At 44.4% G+C, this 17,301-nt stretch overlaps 2 protein-coding genes and 1 pseudogene across 2 annotated transcripts; 2 read left to right on the top strand and 1 right to left on the bottom strand.

The window, feature by feature from the left end:
* Positions 1-3,250: 3,250 nt before the first annotated feature.
* LOC125536797 (transcription initiation factor IIB-like) lies at positions 3,251-4,490 on the bottom strand. Its single transcript, XM_048700067.1, has one exon. The coding sequence runs from the start codon at positions 4,417-4,419 to the stop codon at positions 3,466-3,468; it is 954 nt and encodes a 317-aa protein (XP_048556024.1). The 5' UTR covers positions 4,420-4,490; the 3' UTR covers positions 3,251-3,465.
* A 481-nt stretch (positions 4,491-4,971) lies between these two features.
* LOC125536786 lies at positions 4,972-7,627 on the top strand (annotated as a pseudogene).
* Positions 7,628-10,530: 2,903 nt separating this feature from the next.
* LOC125532987 (transcription initiation factor IIB-like) lies at positions 10,531-17,070 on the top strand. Its single transcript, XM_048696812.1, has 2 exons — positions 10,531-10,562; positions 15,981-17,070. Exons 1-2 carry the CDS (start codon positions 10,531-10,533, stop codon positions 16,549-16,551), a joined length of 603 nt encoding a protein of 200 aa, XP_048552769.1. The 3' UTR covers positions 16,552-17,070.
* Positions 17,071-17,301: the final 231 nt, after the last annotated feature.

The following is a 17,301-nucleotide window of genomic DNA, read 5'->3' as shown; positions in this document are numbered from 1 at the left end:
AGTGCCTCACCCTAGATGGCTAAAGTCCAGTAGCCGAAAGCATCACTAGTTTATGCTCTGACCCAAGTAGCATGGGACATGAGATCCCATGTGAATGAGAAAGGACCATCTTGCAAGGCTAAATAATCTTGGGTGACCGATAGCGAAGTAGTACTGTGAGGGAAATTATGGCGGAAAGAACCCTAGTGGGTAGTGAAATAGAACGTGAAACCGCGCTGAGCTCACTCACATCCCATTTTCAATGTTGTCGTAATATCAGACCTAAAACAAAACATAGCAAGTACCCATATGCTAGTGTCATAGACTCGCATCCCATTTATTTTAAATCTTAAAAACTATTGTTCTTATTTTCATTGAATCTAATCATCCACTCGAAGTTTATATCTATACTCCATTTATTATCTTGCTAATCCAATTAGAAGGATGGATACTTGGTGAAGTAGGATTCAAAAGGCACCTCTAAAGGAACTATCTTTCTTTTCAGATTCACCTATCTTCAATTTAGAAATTTCACCTATTCTCCTTACCTTTCACTGTCATATTCCAGGATTATCAGTTATAACATAAAATATAAACTCTTAATTATAAAAATATAAAAATAAATAATACAACCAGAGTGCTCTTCCTATGCTTGGCACCGCATCTTGGCGAGCTCGTGTCGTCCAACCAGAGTGCCTTTATCGCTGGCCGCGGGGTGCACGACAACTTTATGCTGGTGCAGCAAACGGCCAGATAGTTCCACAGCAGCAAGGCCCTGCGCATTCTTCTCAAACTTGACATAGCGTGTGCTTTCAACTCCGTGTACTAGCCCTTCCTCCTCGAGGCCCTGCGCACCTTGGTTTTGGCAAGTGTTGGCAAGCATGGGTATCAAATCTTCTGTCCACCTCCTCCACTCGCGTGCTCATAAATGGCAATGCTAGACCTCCCATGGATCACGTGCGTGGCCTACGCTAGGGTGCCCTCTCTCACCCTTGCTATTTGTCCTCGTCATCGACACACTCAACTCCATGGTGCAACACGTAGTTCGGTGTGGTGTGCTACAGAGGCTCACTACAAGACCTGCTGCTTCTAGCATCACGCTTTTCGCGGATGACGTTTTGATTTTTTGCCACCCATCTGAGTCTGGACTGTTGGTGGTGTGTGCGATTCTACAATGCTTCGATGCGGCCTCTGGCATGGCCACCAACTTCAAAAAAGCTATGTCACTCCGATCCGCTGCACACCCGAGGATTATGCGTGCGCGAGAACCATTCAGTCTTGCCTTGTCGTTCCATTCTCGATCTCCTACCTCAGCTTGCCTCTTTCGGTGAGGAAAGTTCGAGTCTCGACACTGATGTTGTTTGTTGAGAGAATGTCCAAGTGCCCTGCCACTTGGCAGGCTTCTCTTCTTTCCCGAGGTGAACGGCTTGCCCTTGTGTGACACGTTCTGTCCACCATGCCCGTCCATATTTTGTTGTCCATGACACTCTAACCGTCCATTCTGAAGCTTGTGATGCGGGTCATTAGAGGTTTCCTTTGGCACAGACGGCGTGAGGCCAGGGCGGGGAACTGCCTCGTCAGCTGGGCCAAAATCTGCCAATCGTTGGAACTTGGAGGTTTGGGCGTGCGTGATCTCCAGCGCATAGGCATCGCCCTTCGCGTGCGCAGGCTCTGGCTGCGAGCAATTGATCCATCGAGGCCGTGGAACCATCTTCCTCTCCCTACCACGACACGCAGGACATCTTCAGGGTTTCCACTTCCCGGACTTTGGGGGACGACAAGACTTCTATGTTCTGGCTTGACCATTGGATCGATGGCCATTCCATTCGTGAGATCGCTCCCACCCTATTTTCCCTTATGCCTTGTCAACACCTCAACCATCGCCTAGTCTGTGATGACCTCAAGTTGCGCTCTTGGATCTAGGACATCCATGGCACTCTCGGCGTGGTGGCCACTATCAAGTACATCTCTTTCTCGCAGCGCCTACACCATGTCAACCTGTTGTTCGAGCCAGACTGCTAGCTATGGTGTTGGACTGACAACAGGGTATATTCCGCAAGCTCTTGCTACATGGCCATGTTACAGGTATCTATCCCCGACCCGCACTAGCACCTAACCTGGAAGGGTTCGGCCCCGACAAGCGTCAAGTTCTTCCTATGGCTTGTGCACCTTAATAGATGCTGGACTGCAGATCATCTCAGAAATCTTGGCCTTCCGTACCCTTCTAGTTGCATGCTTTGTGATCAAGAGGCTGAAACGATCCACCATCTCCTTGTGGGTTGTGTCTTCTCTAGGCAAGTTTGGTACCATGTGATTTCATTGTGCCGCTTCACTGCCATGCCACCGAATGGGACAACAACACTCTTCTATTGGTGAGCTGCAGCGTCGGCATCCTGCCCTCCCAGTTTGCGCAAAGGATTTGACTCCATTGTCCCTCTCTGTGTCTGGATGATTTGGTAACATCGGAGCAAGCAGGCATCTATCCCCGGCCTAGTGACATCCATCCAGGGTGAAGCACGGGCATGGACTAATGCAGGAACCAAAGGGCTACGTTTGATTTTCGAGCAACCCTGTCTACTCCTTGGGTTTGCCTCCACACCATCTTGTGTACGCGGCTTGGCAACCCCCTAACTCTGTTCTTTGCTTCCCTCTATCAATGCATTGATATGCTCCACCCGTATTGGCGAAAAAATAGTGTACTTAGCAACCATGTTTCAGAAATAATTAAATCGGACATATACTCTGTTTGGTATAGTGAAACATTTTTCATCGTGCGCCCTTTCATTACTCCCCTCCCCCTCTTTATATTTTTCAGAATCCGCCCTGCCACCGCGAAAAAACATGGTTGAGTAACCTCGACTCAACAACCCATGTCAGATTCTTTCAGTTGGTGTGTAAACACAAAAATCTTTCGGTACTTTGGCATATGATCTGGCCAGAATAGACATCATATTTTGTTGGATTAAATTGCAGCAAAGTCGCCTATTTCGGTATTCAATTTGGTCATTTTGGTTTCATTCTGAATGGGATTCAACCAAAATTTGAATTTTGTTTGAACCTAGCCGATATTGAAGGGTTGCCACCGCCTTCTTTGAGACTAAAAGTCATCGCCTTTTTCACCGGAACATAAAGTTCATTGTAATTGGGTGAAATCTCGGTGAAGAATGTCGAGCCTTCCAAATTATTAGCCTCAAGTTCATGAGAGCATTATAATTCACAAGTAACGTATTTGGCAACCGTGTCCGAGACCTCGGTTCATGAGTTTAATCGGATCAAACGAACTAAGAACAGATTCATTCACGAATGATATGATTCAGCACTTAGAAACGAAGTCCAACACAAACTTCACATGTCCAAGACTAAGATAGTTGCCAAGAACAGCACACGTTTGGAATTGTGGACATGGCAAACATGCATGCATGCATGTGCCAAGGACCTGCCAAACAGCAAAGGATCAAGAAGCGTTAATGTCGTGGGCGCTCAGGCTCAGCCGAAGAGCATCTGGGCGTGCGGGGTGAGGTCCTTGTGCACCTCCTTGATGGTGCCCTCGGCGACGCCGGTGGCGACGGACACTTCCTTGACGGACCTGCCGGCGCCGGCGCGCTGCACGACCATGAAGCTGATGGCGGCGGCGACCGACTCCGGGTTGCGGCGCACGTCGAGCCCTTGCTCGACCCTCCGCACGGCCTCCTGTGCGTCGCGCACCTCCTGGTTGCCCAGGCCGAGCCGGGAGCAGAAGCGGCGCAGGTAGTCAGTGGCGCTGACGACGCCGATGTCCATCACCTGGCCGTCCTCCTCCCCGAGGAGCTTCTTGATGTGCGTCGTCATCTTGCCGACGTCCTTCTTGGCGGCCACGCCCCCGGCGGTGACGGACGCGAGCTCCTTGTACGTGCGCGGCATGCCGAGGTTGCGGCAGGCGATGTAGAGGCAGGCGGCGTAGACGGAGTCCCGCTTCCGGCCGCGCGGGCAGCCCTTGGCCTCGTCCAGCTTCTTGAACGTCTCCTTGGCCAGGTCCCGGATGGTGGCCACGAGGCCGAGCCGGTCGGCCATGTCGGCGATGCCGCGGAAGCCGTCGACGAGGGTGTTTTCGGAGGCCACCCCCGCGTCCGGCACCGACATCCTCGGCGGAGCCTTTGTCGCCACGCCGGTGGCGGAGGACTTCCTGGTCTTGTTGGTGTAGTCGATGACGGTGGAGAGCTTGGTGTTGAGGAAGGGGTCGCCAGAGGTGCCGACGCGGCTGGGGTCGCGGTCGTCGCCGCCGCCGTCGTCGGCGAAGTTGCGCCACTCGGAACCCTCGTCGATGTAGTGCGCGTCGAGGACGAGCGCGCACTCGGTGCAGATGGTGTCGCCGGTGCCGTGGTCCAGGACAACCTCCGTCGCGCGGCGGCACTCCGGGCAGTACACGCGCTCGTCCGCCGCGGAGCAGGTGCTGGTGTACATGGCTGCTGCTGCTGCCGCCGCCGCCGTGTGCGCAGTTTTGGTATTGGTTGTGGCGACGGGTTGGGGAAAAGGGTCTGAAGGTTAGATTGGGGGCTTTGGGCTGATATTTATGGACGCATAGGTCGGTTAGTTCGACTCGGTTTTGCACGGCGGTGATTCTTTTGCGAGAAGTTTTTACAATCATTGTCCGACACCACCCACAGTCGGTTTCGGCTCCACAAAATTTGTAAACACAAGTCCACAGTCGGCTTCGGTCGAGAGATTTTCCTTTTTTCTAAACAAAGAACGAGGGCTCTCACTCGATCCTTCTCCAGCGCCGCCGCCGCCGAAGCACTTCCGTCGCCGCCGGACCAAATCAAAGCTTCGCATCGTCCCCTCCACCGGACCGTGCGTGCAGTATCTTCGGTCGCCGCTGAAGCACTTCCGTCGCCGCCGTGAGATTTTTCTGCGGAATCGATCATCCCAGCTGACCCGTCCTATCCAATTGACACGCAGGGGCTTGTATTTTTGGTGGCAGCAAATCGATCTTGGGGACAAAGATGGCAAGCAACAAGAGGAGGAAGGCTGTGGCCGCGTCGCTCATGCCGCCGTTAGCCGAGTCGCTGCTGCTGCCGCCGGATGAGCTGATGACGGATGTGTTCCTGTGGCTGCCCGTCAAATCCCTCCTCCGCTTCCGGACCGTCTGCCGCTCCTGGGCCGCGCTGCTCTCCTCCGACGAGTTCTGCGGCCTCCACAGGGCCAAGGTCGAGGCCGAGGCAGCACCGCCACCCAAGCTGCTATTCATCTCGCCGGCCGCGAGCTTCGACTCCACGGGGATTTACTCGTGCTCGCCATCAGGCAACGGTCTCCTGCTCACTCTCAACGACGTGCGTGGTGACCATGTGGACATGACGCCCGCGCCGTGCCACGGCATCACCCTCTTGCATGACGCCGTGGAGCCAGCCTACTATGTTTTCAACGCGACCACACGGGCCGTCACCCGGCTGCCGCCTTGCCAAGACTCCTTCATGGCCATTGCTGGTCTCGGATTCGATTCCAGGAGGAGGGACTACAAGGTAGTGAGGTTGTTTTTCGAGAAACACTTCGGGGTTGATAATATCAAGTGCGAGGTGTACGCCCTTGGTGGCGAGCACGGGGATCGCTGGATGCCGGCTGCCGGTGGTGTGCCCTTTAGGTTCCGCAGGTTTGCCGCTGCTGCGATAATCGCAACACGGAGTGAAGCTAAGCTGATGCCGGTGTTCGCAGACGGATTTCTGCACTGGGTTGTCGACTCGCCTCTTTTCCTCGCAAAGCCAAGAGCTGCCGTCTTATCGTTCTCTCTCGCATATGAGACCTTTAGATGGTTCAGGTCACCAATCTTCGAGGTCCCAGGAGTGCACCTGGTGGAGCTTGATGGCCACTTGTGTATGGTCCGGGACCTCCGTCCCGATACTAGTATTATGGAGATTTGGGAAATGCAGGACTGCAACTCTGGTGATTGGACGTTGGCACATCGCATTGATTTGTTACAACATGTTCAGAGAGGTTTGACGGAGCCGCAAATTATTAGTCATTGGTTCTGTTGGCAACTGTGGATCAAGGAACAAGGTAATCTTGGCTACATCCAAACGCAAGGTGATCACCTATGACCCAGTATCTGCAACTCTGGAAACCGTTCTTGCAATCAGAGAAACTCATTCGTCTTACGAAACCGAGCAATCTGCTCCTAGAGTCAGTTTATTTAAAAAGAATCTTGCTTCGATGCACAGAACAAATGAAGAGATAGACTCGGGTTCTCCCTGGCCAAGGCAACTAAGGAGATCCTCCTCCGGCTCCCGGGTAATTTTGCCGTGCAGTTCAAGCTGGTCAGCAAGCAGTGGCTTACATTGATCGAGAGTCGAAGCTTCATGCGCTCTTACTATGAGCATAACAACAACATAGACAGGAGGCCCAAGATCATGCTTGTGGGCAAGGGTGCTAGAGGTCTGGGTTTCAGTTTTGCTCCCATGGGTAAATTGCTTCAAGAGGCTCCTAGTCAAGGAACATGGCTTGACACAAAGGTGGTTTGCTCCAAGCCTTGTCATGGCATGAACCTGTTAAGTACTGAGAGTGAGGACTATCTCTACAACCCTTGCACAGGTTATGGCAGTAGATACCACACTCAAGGGAGGCTCGCCTATGTGCCCAACCATATACTCTCGATGATGCACGACAGTGTCCATACACCAGAAGATCATGCTTTTGGTGTTGGCAACAGGAATGTTGGCCTGGGGTTCAATCATCTGACACAGGAGCATGTCATTGTTCAAATCTTATATCACTTGAAGGACTTTGAATCTTGTCAATATTTATTTACATTCTCAGTAATTGCCACTGGATCGGTGCAAGACCACTTTCAGCCGCCTCTTCCTGTAAATGACATGCCACCAACCTATCTGTCAGGAGTACTATATTGGATGAGTGAACCAAGGTTAGGCCAGAGTTATGAGAGGGCCATTGTGTCTTATAACATTGCGACTAGGATGTTTGGTGTCATCTCCTGCCCCTCAAGCATCGCAGTGTGGAGCAGCACAAGTCCATCCCAAGCATTTGTGGTAGAGCTTGAGGGGATATTATGTGCTGTTCATGCAGATCCAGTTGCAGATGAGTTGGATATTTGGAAGCTGGAACATGATCGATGGGATAGAGCATGTAAAATATATTTAGAAGACTGCCCAGGCTATTCCCTTGGAGCAAATGGTGTGGTTCCCTTGGCGTTGACCCCAAGGATGGGAGAATCATGCTGAACACAGGGAGGAAATTGGGTCTTTATGATCCAACAAAGCAATCGATTGAGAACTTGTATGATCTTGATGAGGTCTTGCATGTCACAAGTTTAGAGCAGTCTCCACGCGTTGGAGTGTATGAAGATGTCCAGATAACCAAATGCGGACATCATGTCGAGAAGTTCTGCCCGCCGAAGTCACCTTTGGAGCAGCCCGCGTTTTTCGGTGAGCCTTCACCTAAATTATCTGGGAAGCAATTTACGTGCTCCAATGGCGTTCAACCTTTGGAGGGGAGAACTCCTCTGGACAGTAAAGTTATGCCTCTGGTCCCAATGTTATACGAGGAGAGCTTGGCAAGCTTTCCCCGTCTTCGCAAAACTAGGTGGTTAAGCTGATGTGTTACCAAAAGTTAAAAAGTCCAGCAGATTCGTTTTGGTAGCACCGTGTGTTTTCTGACATGTGTCAGTTACTCAATATAGGTGGTGGAAACAGCAATTGTACTCCTATTATAGGTTTTTTAGTATTTCTTGTTGAGTTATTTATCATCAACAATCTCTTTGTATAATTGTCTGCTGGGAAAGCTTATGTACTGATGTTTTTGTAATGTTACTTACTCTTTGTGTTCAGAGATTTACTTTTGCTATGTAAGTGTATTATTGTTCTCCTTGTTAGACCAGGTTGCCAATGCCAGGACATATGTATGCTTGAGTTGAGCTCTGGGATGTGTAGCCAATCCCATTCTTCTAACTGCATTTCTGATGCTATGGTGGCCTGGCTGATTACGTCGAGAGTAGAATTTTAGAAATATATACATATCCTGGGGAGTGTCAAATGTACTCCCTCCGTAAAGAAGTATAAAAGCGTTTAGATCACTACTCTTATGAAGAGAGAATACCTTACGAAGTAAGAATTTGTGGCAAGTCCTTGATGAGAAATTGATTAGTGAAGAACAACTGGAGGTGTATTTGTGTGGGTCTTTAGATCATACAGATGGATCGACTATTTTCAAGCACTGTATGTTCGTCAGTTGCAAAATTTCCAAGGCTTTCTAGCTAGGAACCTAAATTTGCAACGCTTTTGTTCCATCGCTGGCACGGGCTCTGCTGCATCTTTCTATCTCAGTTTTTTAGGTTAACTCAGTCAAAGAATGACCAGATTCATCAACCACAAAAGAGGTTCAGTCAATTGTGTGTATTACCAATGCTAACATTACTACTCCCAGTGCTTCATCCCTATCCTGGGAGGCTGGGACAAAACGTATAGAGAATACTACCGTGTAACTAAATATAACTCAAATTATGAAGATCAGATAGCTCATAACCAAGAAGCTTAATGACTCGAATCATCTATGTGTCGTGAAGCAAAATTCTTGTACAGATTCACTAGCTAAAGTTGCTCCAGTCCGAGAGCAACTGTCATGTTTTACTTGTTGTGACAATCTGTAACATGCTGTGCTTCCAATACAAATAGAAAACAGAATGGTCTGGTGCCTTTGCTTTCAGAAAGAAAAATCAAGCAATCAACTGCTGGAGATAATTAGAGTCTACTAACACACAAGGTCTGCTCCATGTCACAGAGTGAACCAAATATTCATGATACAAAGTGAATCTAAGGGAAGTATAATGCTGGTGGATCAAGTACCATGACAACAACGCGAGGGAAATTAAAGGAGCAAATACAATGTTACCATGGCAACAATTACGAGGACCGCGAACCAAATCTAAATGTGATGAGAAAGCAATTTAAGTACATAAACTGTGAGGATCTGTAATGGGACACCAAACTCAACCTGGGGGATTCCCTATATAAAAGCTAACGGGACAACAGTTGCTGTAGCCTTAAACGTGGAACTTCCATCTCCGTTTAGCTCGTATTAATAAAGTGGTCGTATGCATCGCCTAGATGCAGAGGCCGCCTCCTTTTCTAAAAAAATATCTCCGTTTAGCTCGTATCAATCCTGCTCGACAACTACTCTTGCAGCACCCGCGGAAAAGAGGTGACGCCAAGACACGTAGAAATATGACACAACATTGTCGGCGCGCTCCGCTCTGAAGAAGATCATTGGTAGTGGGCGTACCATGTAGTGCTGGTGAATCAAGTACTGGCTGATGGGAAGGTCTGGTACGTAGCTGCAACGGTGGAAGCTGATGAAGCCGCGGCTAATGGCAGCCGCAAATGCACCGATCGCAGTAAGTCTCGGTGCAGCATGAGGCGAGCCTTGTACTAGCAGGTAGCGCACACTTTGTGCCCGGTACCAGTGGTCCATATGCTGCTCGTCTTGGCCGGGAGGGGCCTCGGCCGCGCGCTGCTGCTCCGGGAGCGCCGACGACGCTGCGTCCTTGACGGCCGGCCGGGGTCGTGACGGTGCGGTGCTGTGCTCCACCAAGGAAAATAATAGCGCGCTGTAGAAAATAGCATGGCCCCTGAAAATATGCTATTAGCGTGCTATAGCGCGTTATTAGCGAGGCATTATATATTGATTTATTTAGCGAGACAATTCTTTATATGCTATAGTGTGCTATTAGCGACGATATAGCGCGCTATTTTTTTCAGTGGCTCTACGGCAGAGGCCGTTAGTGTTGACGGGTGCACCAAGCAGAAACCATCGGAATGGGATGGCGTGTTTGTTCCGCCAACATTCGCAATGTGCGTAGGGGTAGCAACCCAACCATGACTCGGGTCCTCAAAGGACGATCAAAGGCCGCCGCACACAGTACAGTACCATCGGGCCTACAAAATTGGGCTTGAACTCAAGAAAGCCCGACACGGCCCGGTCGGCCCGACCCGACTACGGCTAAAAACATGTTTTGTGCAGGCCCGAGCCTGGCCTTGCCTGCCTGTCGGGCTCAGTTTCTAGGCTTGAGCCCGGCCCGACGGCACACTCGGTCTTAGCCCGGCCCGGAATTTTCGGGCTGTTTGGGCCGGGCTGCCCATGGCCAGGTCTAGTCGAGACCCTGCAGCTCCACAATGCCGAGACTCCACATCATCAATGCGTCACATGAAATACTGTTTCACTGCTGAAACCGTCCATTAGTCCCTTGAGCCAATGCACACCTTCAAGAGTGATACCCCCAAGGGGAACAACACAAGAGCGTCGCCGTTATCTGATAGGCTGATCTAGGGCCATGTCCCTTTCATGCACGTTGGCAACAAATTCATTCATTCATGCACGTTGGAAGCCAGGGCCACATCCCATTCCTTTTCATCACGGGCTACCCAGGTGCTTCTCCACTTCAGAGAAAAGGCTAGGCTAAGCCCAAGTAGGGCTTGGACCTAACCCGGCTTTAAATTAATAAAGGCATTAACCGGCCAGGATACAAACAGCAGCAACATACAAGCATAATAGAACAAGAAAAGGGAAAGGGAAATGGGGATGCAACCCCAAACGGCAGATACAAGGTGAGCAAAATAAGCAAATGGTCAGCATACGTTTAATTTTTAGGCACTATTATTTTTTGTTTTACTATATTTATATTTATATTTCTGAAATGGAAAATATTGTATTTACATATTTCAAAATGATCATCATACATTTAAATGTTTTAGCATGGCGTAAGAAAATGTCCGTGCCTCTTTTATATAATATTGGTACCATTTGAATAAATGTTCGGCATTCAAAAAATGTCCCACACGTTTCAAAATATGTTATTGACATATGTAATAAGCAGGCACCATTTCCCATATTTTCCAACTTTTTAGCACATGAATATAATGTTTTGTACCCTCAAATCAAAGAATACAATGTTTTAATATGTTAGTTGTCTATAAATGGGGCTTTGGGCCACCTAACCCTACTCAAGGCTCGATAGATCCAGCTGAGTCCTAATGATTGTCGAAGGAAGTCCTGACGGGTAACGCTATATCTCGCTTAAAGCGAGACCTAGCATGCTCTCGCGTAAGGTGCCTTCCTAAATGGGCCGCCAATTTATACTTTCAAATATTCTAAATAAATATATTAGAAATAACAAATTCCATAAAAAATTAAAAAATCTTAACCAAGCATTTGAAAAATGTTAAATATATATAAAGAAATTGTTTCTCATAAAAACAGAAAATGTATACACGAAATATACAATGTGTGTGAAAACGTTGATCATGTGTGTAGAAAATATTAATCAAGCATTTATAAAAAAATATTGAATGAATATTAAAAAAATCAAGCATTCAAAAAATGTTAAATATGTATAAACAATTTGGTCATGTATTAAGAAAATGTTTAACATGTATTTAAAAACGTTTGATGTGTATTGAAAAAATGTGACTACGTATCTAAATAAGTTTATCTTGCATACCATGTTAAAGAAATATTTGAACAATGTTAATCAATCATTTTAAAAATGTTAATGTATATAGCAAAAATGTTGACCATGTATCAAAAATAGTAAATTTTGCAATAAAAAAAATGCTCATCAACAATTTAAAAAATGTTAAATTTGTACAGAAAAAATGTTGACCATGCATTAAAAAAATGTTAATCTAGTATTTGAAATTTTTTAATCAGCCATTTGAAAATGTTAAAAATGCGTATAAAAATGTTGACTGTGTATTAAAAAAAGGTCGCCACAACGTAGCAGCGCCGCATAGCTAGAAAAAAAAATATTAATCTTATATTTTAAAATTGTCAATCAAGCATGTGAAAAATATAAAAAACGTGTACAGGAAGTTGACCATGTATTCAAAAACTGAGAAAGAAACAAAGGAAACCGGTGAAAACCAAAAAAAAAACATAAGGCTAAAGAAAACTATTGAAAAATAGAAAAACCAAAAGAAAACAAGAAAGAAGATGAAACGAGTACATCAACCAGCACGAGCGATCTCCTCAGTCCGAAACAGCGAACAGGAAAAACCGACGGAAAACAGTCTGGCCTAGTACTGTAGCGGTGTTGAATATGCTTTAGATGAGACCTGTTGAAACAATCGCTATATGTGAGATAGAGCATTTGCGATGCATCGAATGGGGATTACCACAACCGCTCGCACCTTGGCACTTAATAAATGGCCTGGCGAACGTGGGAGGTGGGGGGCAGGGGGGCTTTTGCTCTCGGGCGGATGCCTATTTTTCTTGTTTTATTGTACTTGTATTTATATTTCTAAAATGGAAAATATTTTATTTACATATTTCAAAATGCTCATAATACATTTAAATTTTTAATGTGGTGTAACAAAATGTTCGTGCCTCTTTTAAATAATAATGGTAGCATTCGAAAAATGTTTGTGACATTTAAAAAATGTTCGCATTTCTAAGTAATATGTAAGAACTATTTCCCATATTTTCCAACAGTTTAGCACATGAATAAAATACTATAGTATGTTAGTTGTCTGCTGCCGGGGCTTTGCGCCGCCCGACCTTACTCAAGGCTCGATAAATCCACCAAATGCTATTGATTGTTTATTTATATGGGCCTGCCAGCCGCACGGGTCACCAGGGCCCTTTTTCATGTTTTTTTATTTTTTTATTTCCCTATTTTTTAATTACTTTCATTTATACTAATATATATTATAAATAAGTGTATTACAAAAAGCTTTTCATAATAAGACTTTAAAAATGTTAACTAAGAATTTGAAAAATATTGAATGTGTATAAACAAAATGTCTCTCATGTACACAAAATATACAATATGTGTGAAAACATTAGTCATCTAAAAATTGTTATCAAGCATTTGCAAAAATATTGAACAATTATTCAAAAAAATTGAATCAAGATTTTTAAAAAAAATATTAAATTTGTGTAAAAACATGTTTGCCATGATTTAAAACGAATGTTCAACATTAATAAAAAAATATTAATCAAGCATTTAAATTTTTTAATTGCATATAAAAACATGGTGACTATGTATTGAACTTGTAGTTGAATAATGTTTATCAGGCATTTGCAAATTATTAAATGTATATAGAAAACATGTTGATCACTCGTGAAAAAACAAATTATTTTGCATTCTAAAGAAATATTTATCAAGAATTTGAAAATGTTAAATGTAAATGTTACCATGCATTAAAAATATTAATCTTGGGATAGAAAAATATTAATGAAGCATTTAAAAATGTTAAAAATGTGTACATGAAACTCTTGACCATAATAAAAAAATGTTAAGCTTGTGTATAAAAAATCTAAATCGAGCATTTGAAAAATGTTAAAACGTGTAAATAAAGTTGACCATTATTTGAACCGATAAAGAAACAACAAAATAAAATAGGTGAACCAAGGAAGGAAAAAAGGAAAATGAAAGAAGAATGTAAAACAGAAAAAATAACTACATGAAAACAGAGAAAGAACCAAAGAAAGACGAAGAAAAGGAGAAAGAAAAGAAAGAACAGTGAAATTAATGAAAGAAGAAGAAAACCGGTGAAATAAAACATATTACTAAAGAAAACCGTTCAAAAAATAGATAAACAGAAAGATGAACTAAAATAAAACTAAATAGGAAACACAAAGAAAAAAGTCTGAAGAAACTATTACACCAACTACCATGACTGATCTTCTTGATTCAAAACAGCGAACAAAAAACAGACGAAAAACGGGGTGGCCCACTACTGTAGGAGGGGTGTATATGCTAGAGGCGAGACCGTAGGAACACTCACTATAAGCGAGATATAGTCTTTGCAAAGCGTGAAATACGGATTACCACGACCGCTCGCCCTTGGCACTTAAGAAATTGCCCATCAAACGTGGAGGAGCTTGGGTTTGCGAGCGGCCATCCTATTTTTTATTATACTTTTATTTATATTTCTAAGATGGAAAGTATTTAATTTACATATTTCAAAAATGCTCAGCATACTTTAATGTTTTTAAAATAGTGAAAGAAAATATCCATGACTCTTTTAAATCATATTGGTAGCATTAAAAATCATCATATTCAGAAATGTTCGCGCGTTTCGAAAATATGTTATTGACATACATAATATGTAGGGACTATTTCCCAATATATTTAGCACATGAATATATTGTTTTGTATCCCTAGAAGAAAGAATATACTGTATTAATATGTTAGTTGTGTGCACACGGGGATTTGAGCCGCACGTCCCTACTAAATGCTCGTAGGTCCAGCTGAATAGTGATCATTGTCGAAGGAATCCAGACGGACAATCCCGTGTCTCGGTTGTAGCGAGAGTTAGTGCGCTCTTGCGCAAGGCGCGTCCATAAATGGGCCCGCTAGGCGCGCGGGAGGCCAGGGCCTCTTTTTAGTTGTTTTCTATCTTTGTTTATTTTTTGTTTACTTTCATTTATACTTTCAAATATTCTTAATAAATATTCCCTCTGTCCTAAAAAATAAGTGTCTCAACTTTGTACTAACTTTAATACAGAATTGTAATAAGCTTGAGACACTTATTTTGGGAAGGAGGGCCTATATTACAAAAACGTTTCCATAAAGTATTTGAAAAATAATCTTAACCAAGCATTTGAAAAATGTCAAATGCATGTAAAGAAAATGTTTCTTCTGTATACACAAAATATACAATGTGCGTGAAATATGTTAATCATGTATTTAAAAAATATTATCAAGCATTCGAAAAATGTTGAACGGGTATTTGGAAATTTTGAATCAAGAATTTGAAAGATATTAAATGCGTATAAAAAATGTTGGCCATGTATTCAAATAATGTTTACCAAGTATTTGGAAATTTTGAATCAAGCATTTCAAAAATGTTAAATGTGTATAGAAAAATGTTGACTATATATTAATTTTTTTAATTTTTGTATTGTATTCAAAAAAACTTAAACTTGCAATTGAACAATATTGCTGGCTAGTGTCATACCTGCACGAGCAAACTCCCTTCACTGACGCGGCCTTTCGTGCCAATCCATACGCGGGGCATAACACCTGCTATTTTTCAATTTCATTTTCATCGCCATTTTTATGTTTATATTTTTCATTATTCATATTATATAATATTTAGAAAAAAATGTGATTTAAAAATGATCAGGAAACAAAAAAATACTCATGCATTTTAAAAAATGTTTGCATATTAAAAAAGTTCATAATTTGAAACAAATGTTAGGAAATAAAAAAATAATGATTTTGAGAACCGTTTAGGAATTTGAACAAATGTTAGAGATTTTTCAAAAATCATTAAAACCTTTCATCGATTCAAACAGTGTTTGCTGATAGAAAGTTATTTAAAAGAATTTGAAAGCTATTCAGGCATTTATTAAAAAAATATTTGGCTAAATAAAAAATGATCCTGAATTTCAAAAAATTATTCCCCAATTTCGAGAAAATGTAGGTTATTTCAAAACAACGTTCACGAGTTTAAAAAATTGCGAATTTGATAAAAAAATCCGCCATTTAAATTGTTTTTGTGATTTTGAAATTTTATTTTGAATTCATGAAAGTATACATGTATTGAAAAATATTCATGATTAAAAATACATTTTTAAAATATGTTTACAAAATAAAAAGGAAATGAACAAAAGAAAGAATAGAAAATTTAATGTAAAAATAATAGAAAACAGATATTAATAAACAATAAAAATGAAATGAAAAGAAATGAAAGGAGATAGAAAAGAATGGAAACAATAAAAAATTGATAAGAGAATAGATCGGTCTGGAACTTTCCTATGACCGAAAATGAGCTAGTTGGGCCGGCCTAATGTGTACGTCGGGCCGCCACGTCCGGCTGGGCCCTCGACCGTCGCCCTTCCTGCCCCGGCCCAGGGCCGGCTAGCCGAGAAGACCATGCAGCAGGATTGCAACTTGCAAGGACTTTCCGCGGCCGTACGAAACCGAGTCGAACTCGTGCCCAGCTCCAAACTAGCCTTACGAACCGACCTATGCGTCTATAAATATCAGCCCAAGCCCCCCAATCCAACCTTCACAGACCCTTTTCCCCAACCATCCGGCTCGGCCTCGTGGCCACCATCCGGGACCTGGCCAAGGAGACGTTCAAGAAGCTGGACGGGGCCAAGGGCTGCCCGCGCGGCCGGAAGCGGGACTCCGTCTACGCCGCCTGCCTCTACATCGCCTGCCGCAACCTCGGCATGCCGCGCACGTACAAGGAGCTCGCCTCCGTCACTGCCGGGGGCGTGGCTGCCAAGAAGGACGTCGGCAAGATGACGACGCACATCAAGAAGCTCCTCGGGGAGGACTGCCAGGTGATGGACATCGGCGTCGTCAGCGCCTCCGACTACCTGCGCCGCTTCTGCTCCCGGCTCGGCCTGGGCAACCAGGAGGTGCGCGACGCACAGGACGCCGTGCGGAGGGTCGAGGAAGGCCTCGACGTGCGCCGCAACCCGGAGTCCGTCGCCGCCGCCATCATCTACATGGTCGTGCAGCGTGCCGGCGCCGGCAGGTCGGCCAAGGACGTGTCCGTCGCCACCGGCGTCGCCGAGGGCACCATCAAGGAGGTGCACAAGGACCTCACCCCGCACGCCCAGATGCTCTTCGGCTGAGCCTGAGCGCCCACGACATTAACGCTTCTTGATCCTTTGCTGTTTGGCAGGTCCTTGGCACATGCATGCATGCATGTTTGCCATGTCCACAATTCCAAACGTGTGCTGTTCTTGGCAACTATCTTAGTCTTGGGCATGTGAAGTTTGTGTTGGACTCCGTTTCTAAGTGCTGAATCATGTCATTCGTGAATGAATTTGTGCTTAGTTCGTTTGATCCGATTAAACTCATGAACCGAGGTCTCAGACACGGTTGCCAAGTACGCTACTCGTGAATTATAATGGTCTCATGAACGTGAGGCTAATAAGGGCTCGACATTTTTCGCCGAAAATTCACCCATTACAATGAAGTGAAAAAGGCGGCGACGGTCTTGGAGAAGGGGGTGACGCTTCAATACCGGCTAGGTTCAAACAAATTTTGAAATTTGAATGAATCTCGTTGAAATTGAAACCAGAATGGCCAGATTAAAAACTGAAATAGGTGATTTCAGAGCATTTTAGCCCAACAAAATCCCTAAACCACAACATGAATAACTTCGAAAACAAAGCTGGCATGGCAATGTGATAATTGAAAACAAAACTGAAATAATTGAATTCACACATTACAATGACTAATGTTCAGATATACATATGACAAAGTACCGAAAGAATCTTTTGGTGTTATACGCCAATTGAAAGAATCTGACATGTGTTGTTGAGCTGAGATTACGTAACCATGTTGTTTTCGCGGTGGCAGGAGGATCCTGTAAATTA

This window comes from Triticum urartu, chromosome 1 (assembly GCF_003073215.2).
Source record: "Triticum urartu cultivar G1812 chromosome 1, Tu2.1, whole genome shotgun sequence".
NCBI classification, from domain to species: Eukaryota; Viridiplantae; Streptophyta; class Magnoliopsida; order Poales; family Poaceae; genus Triticum; species Triticum urartu.
This window is presented reverse-complemented; position numbering and strand designations above follow the sequence as displayed.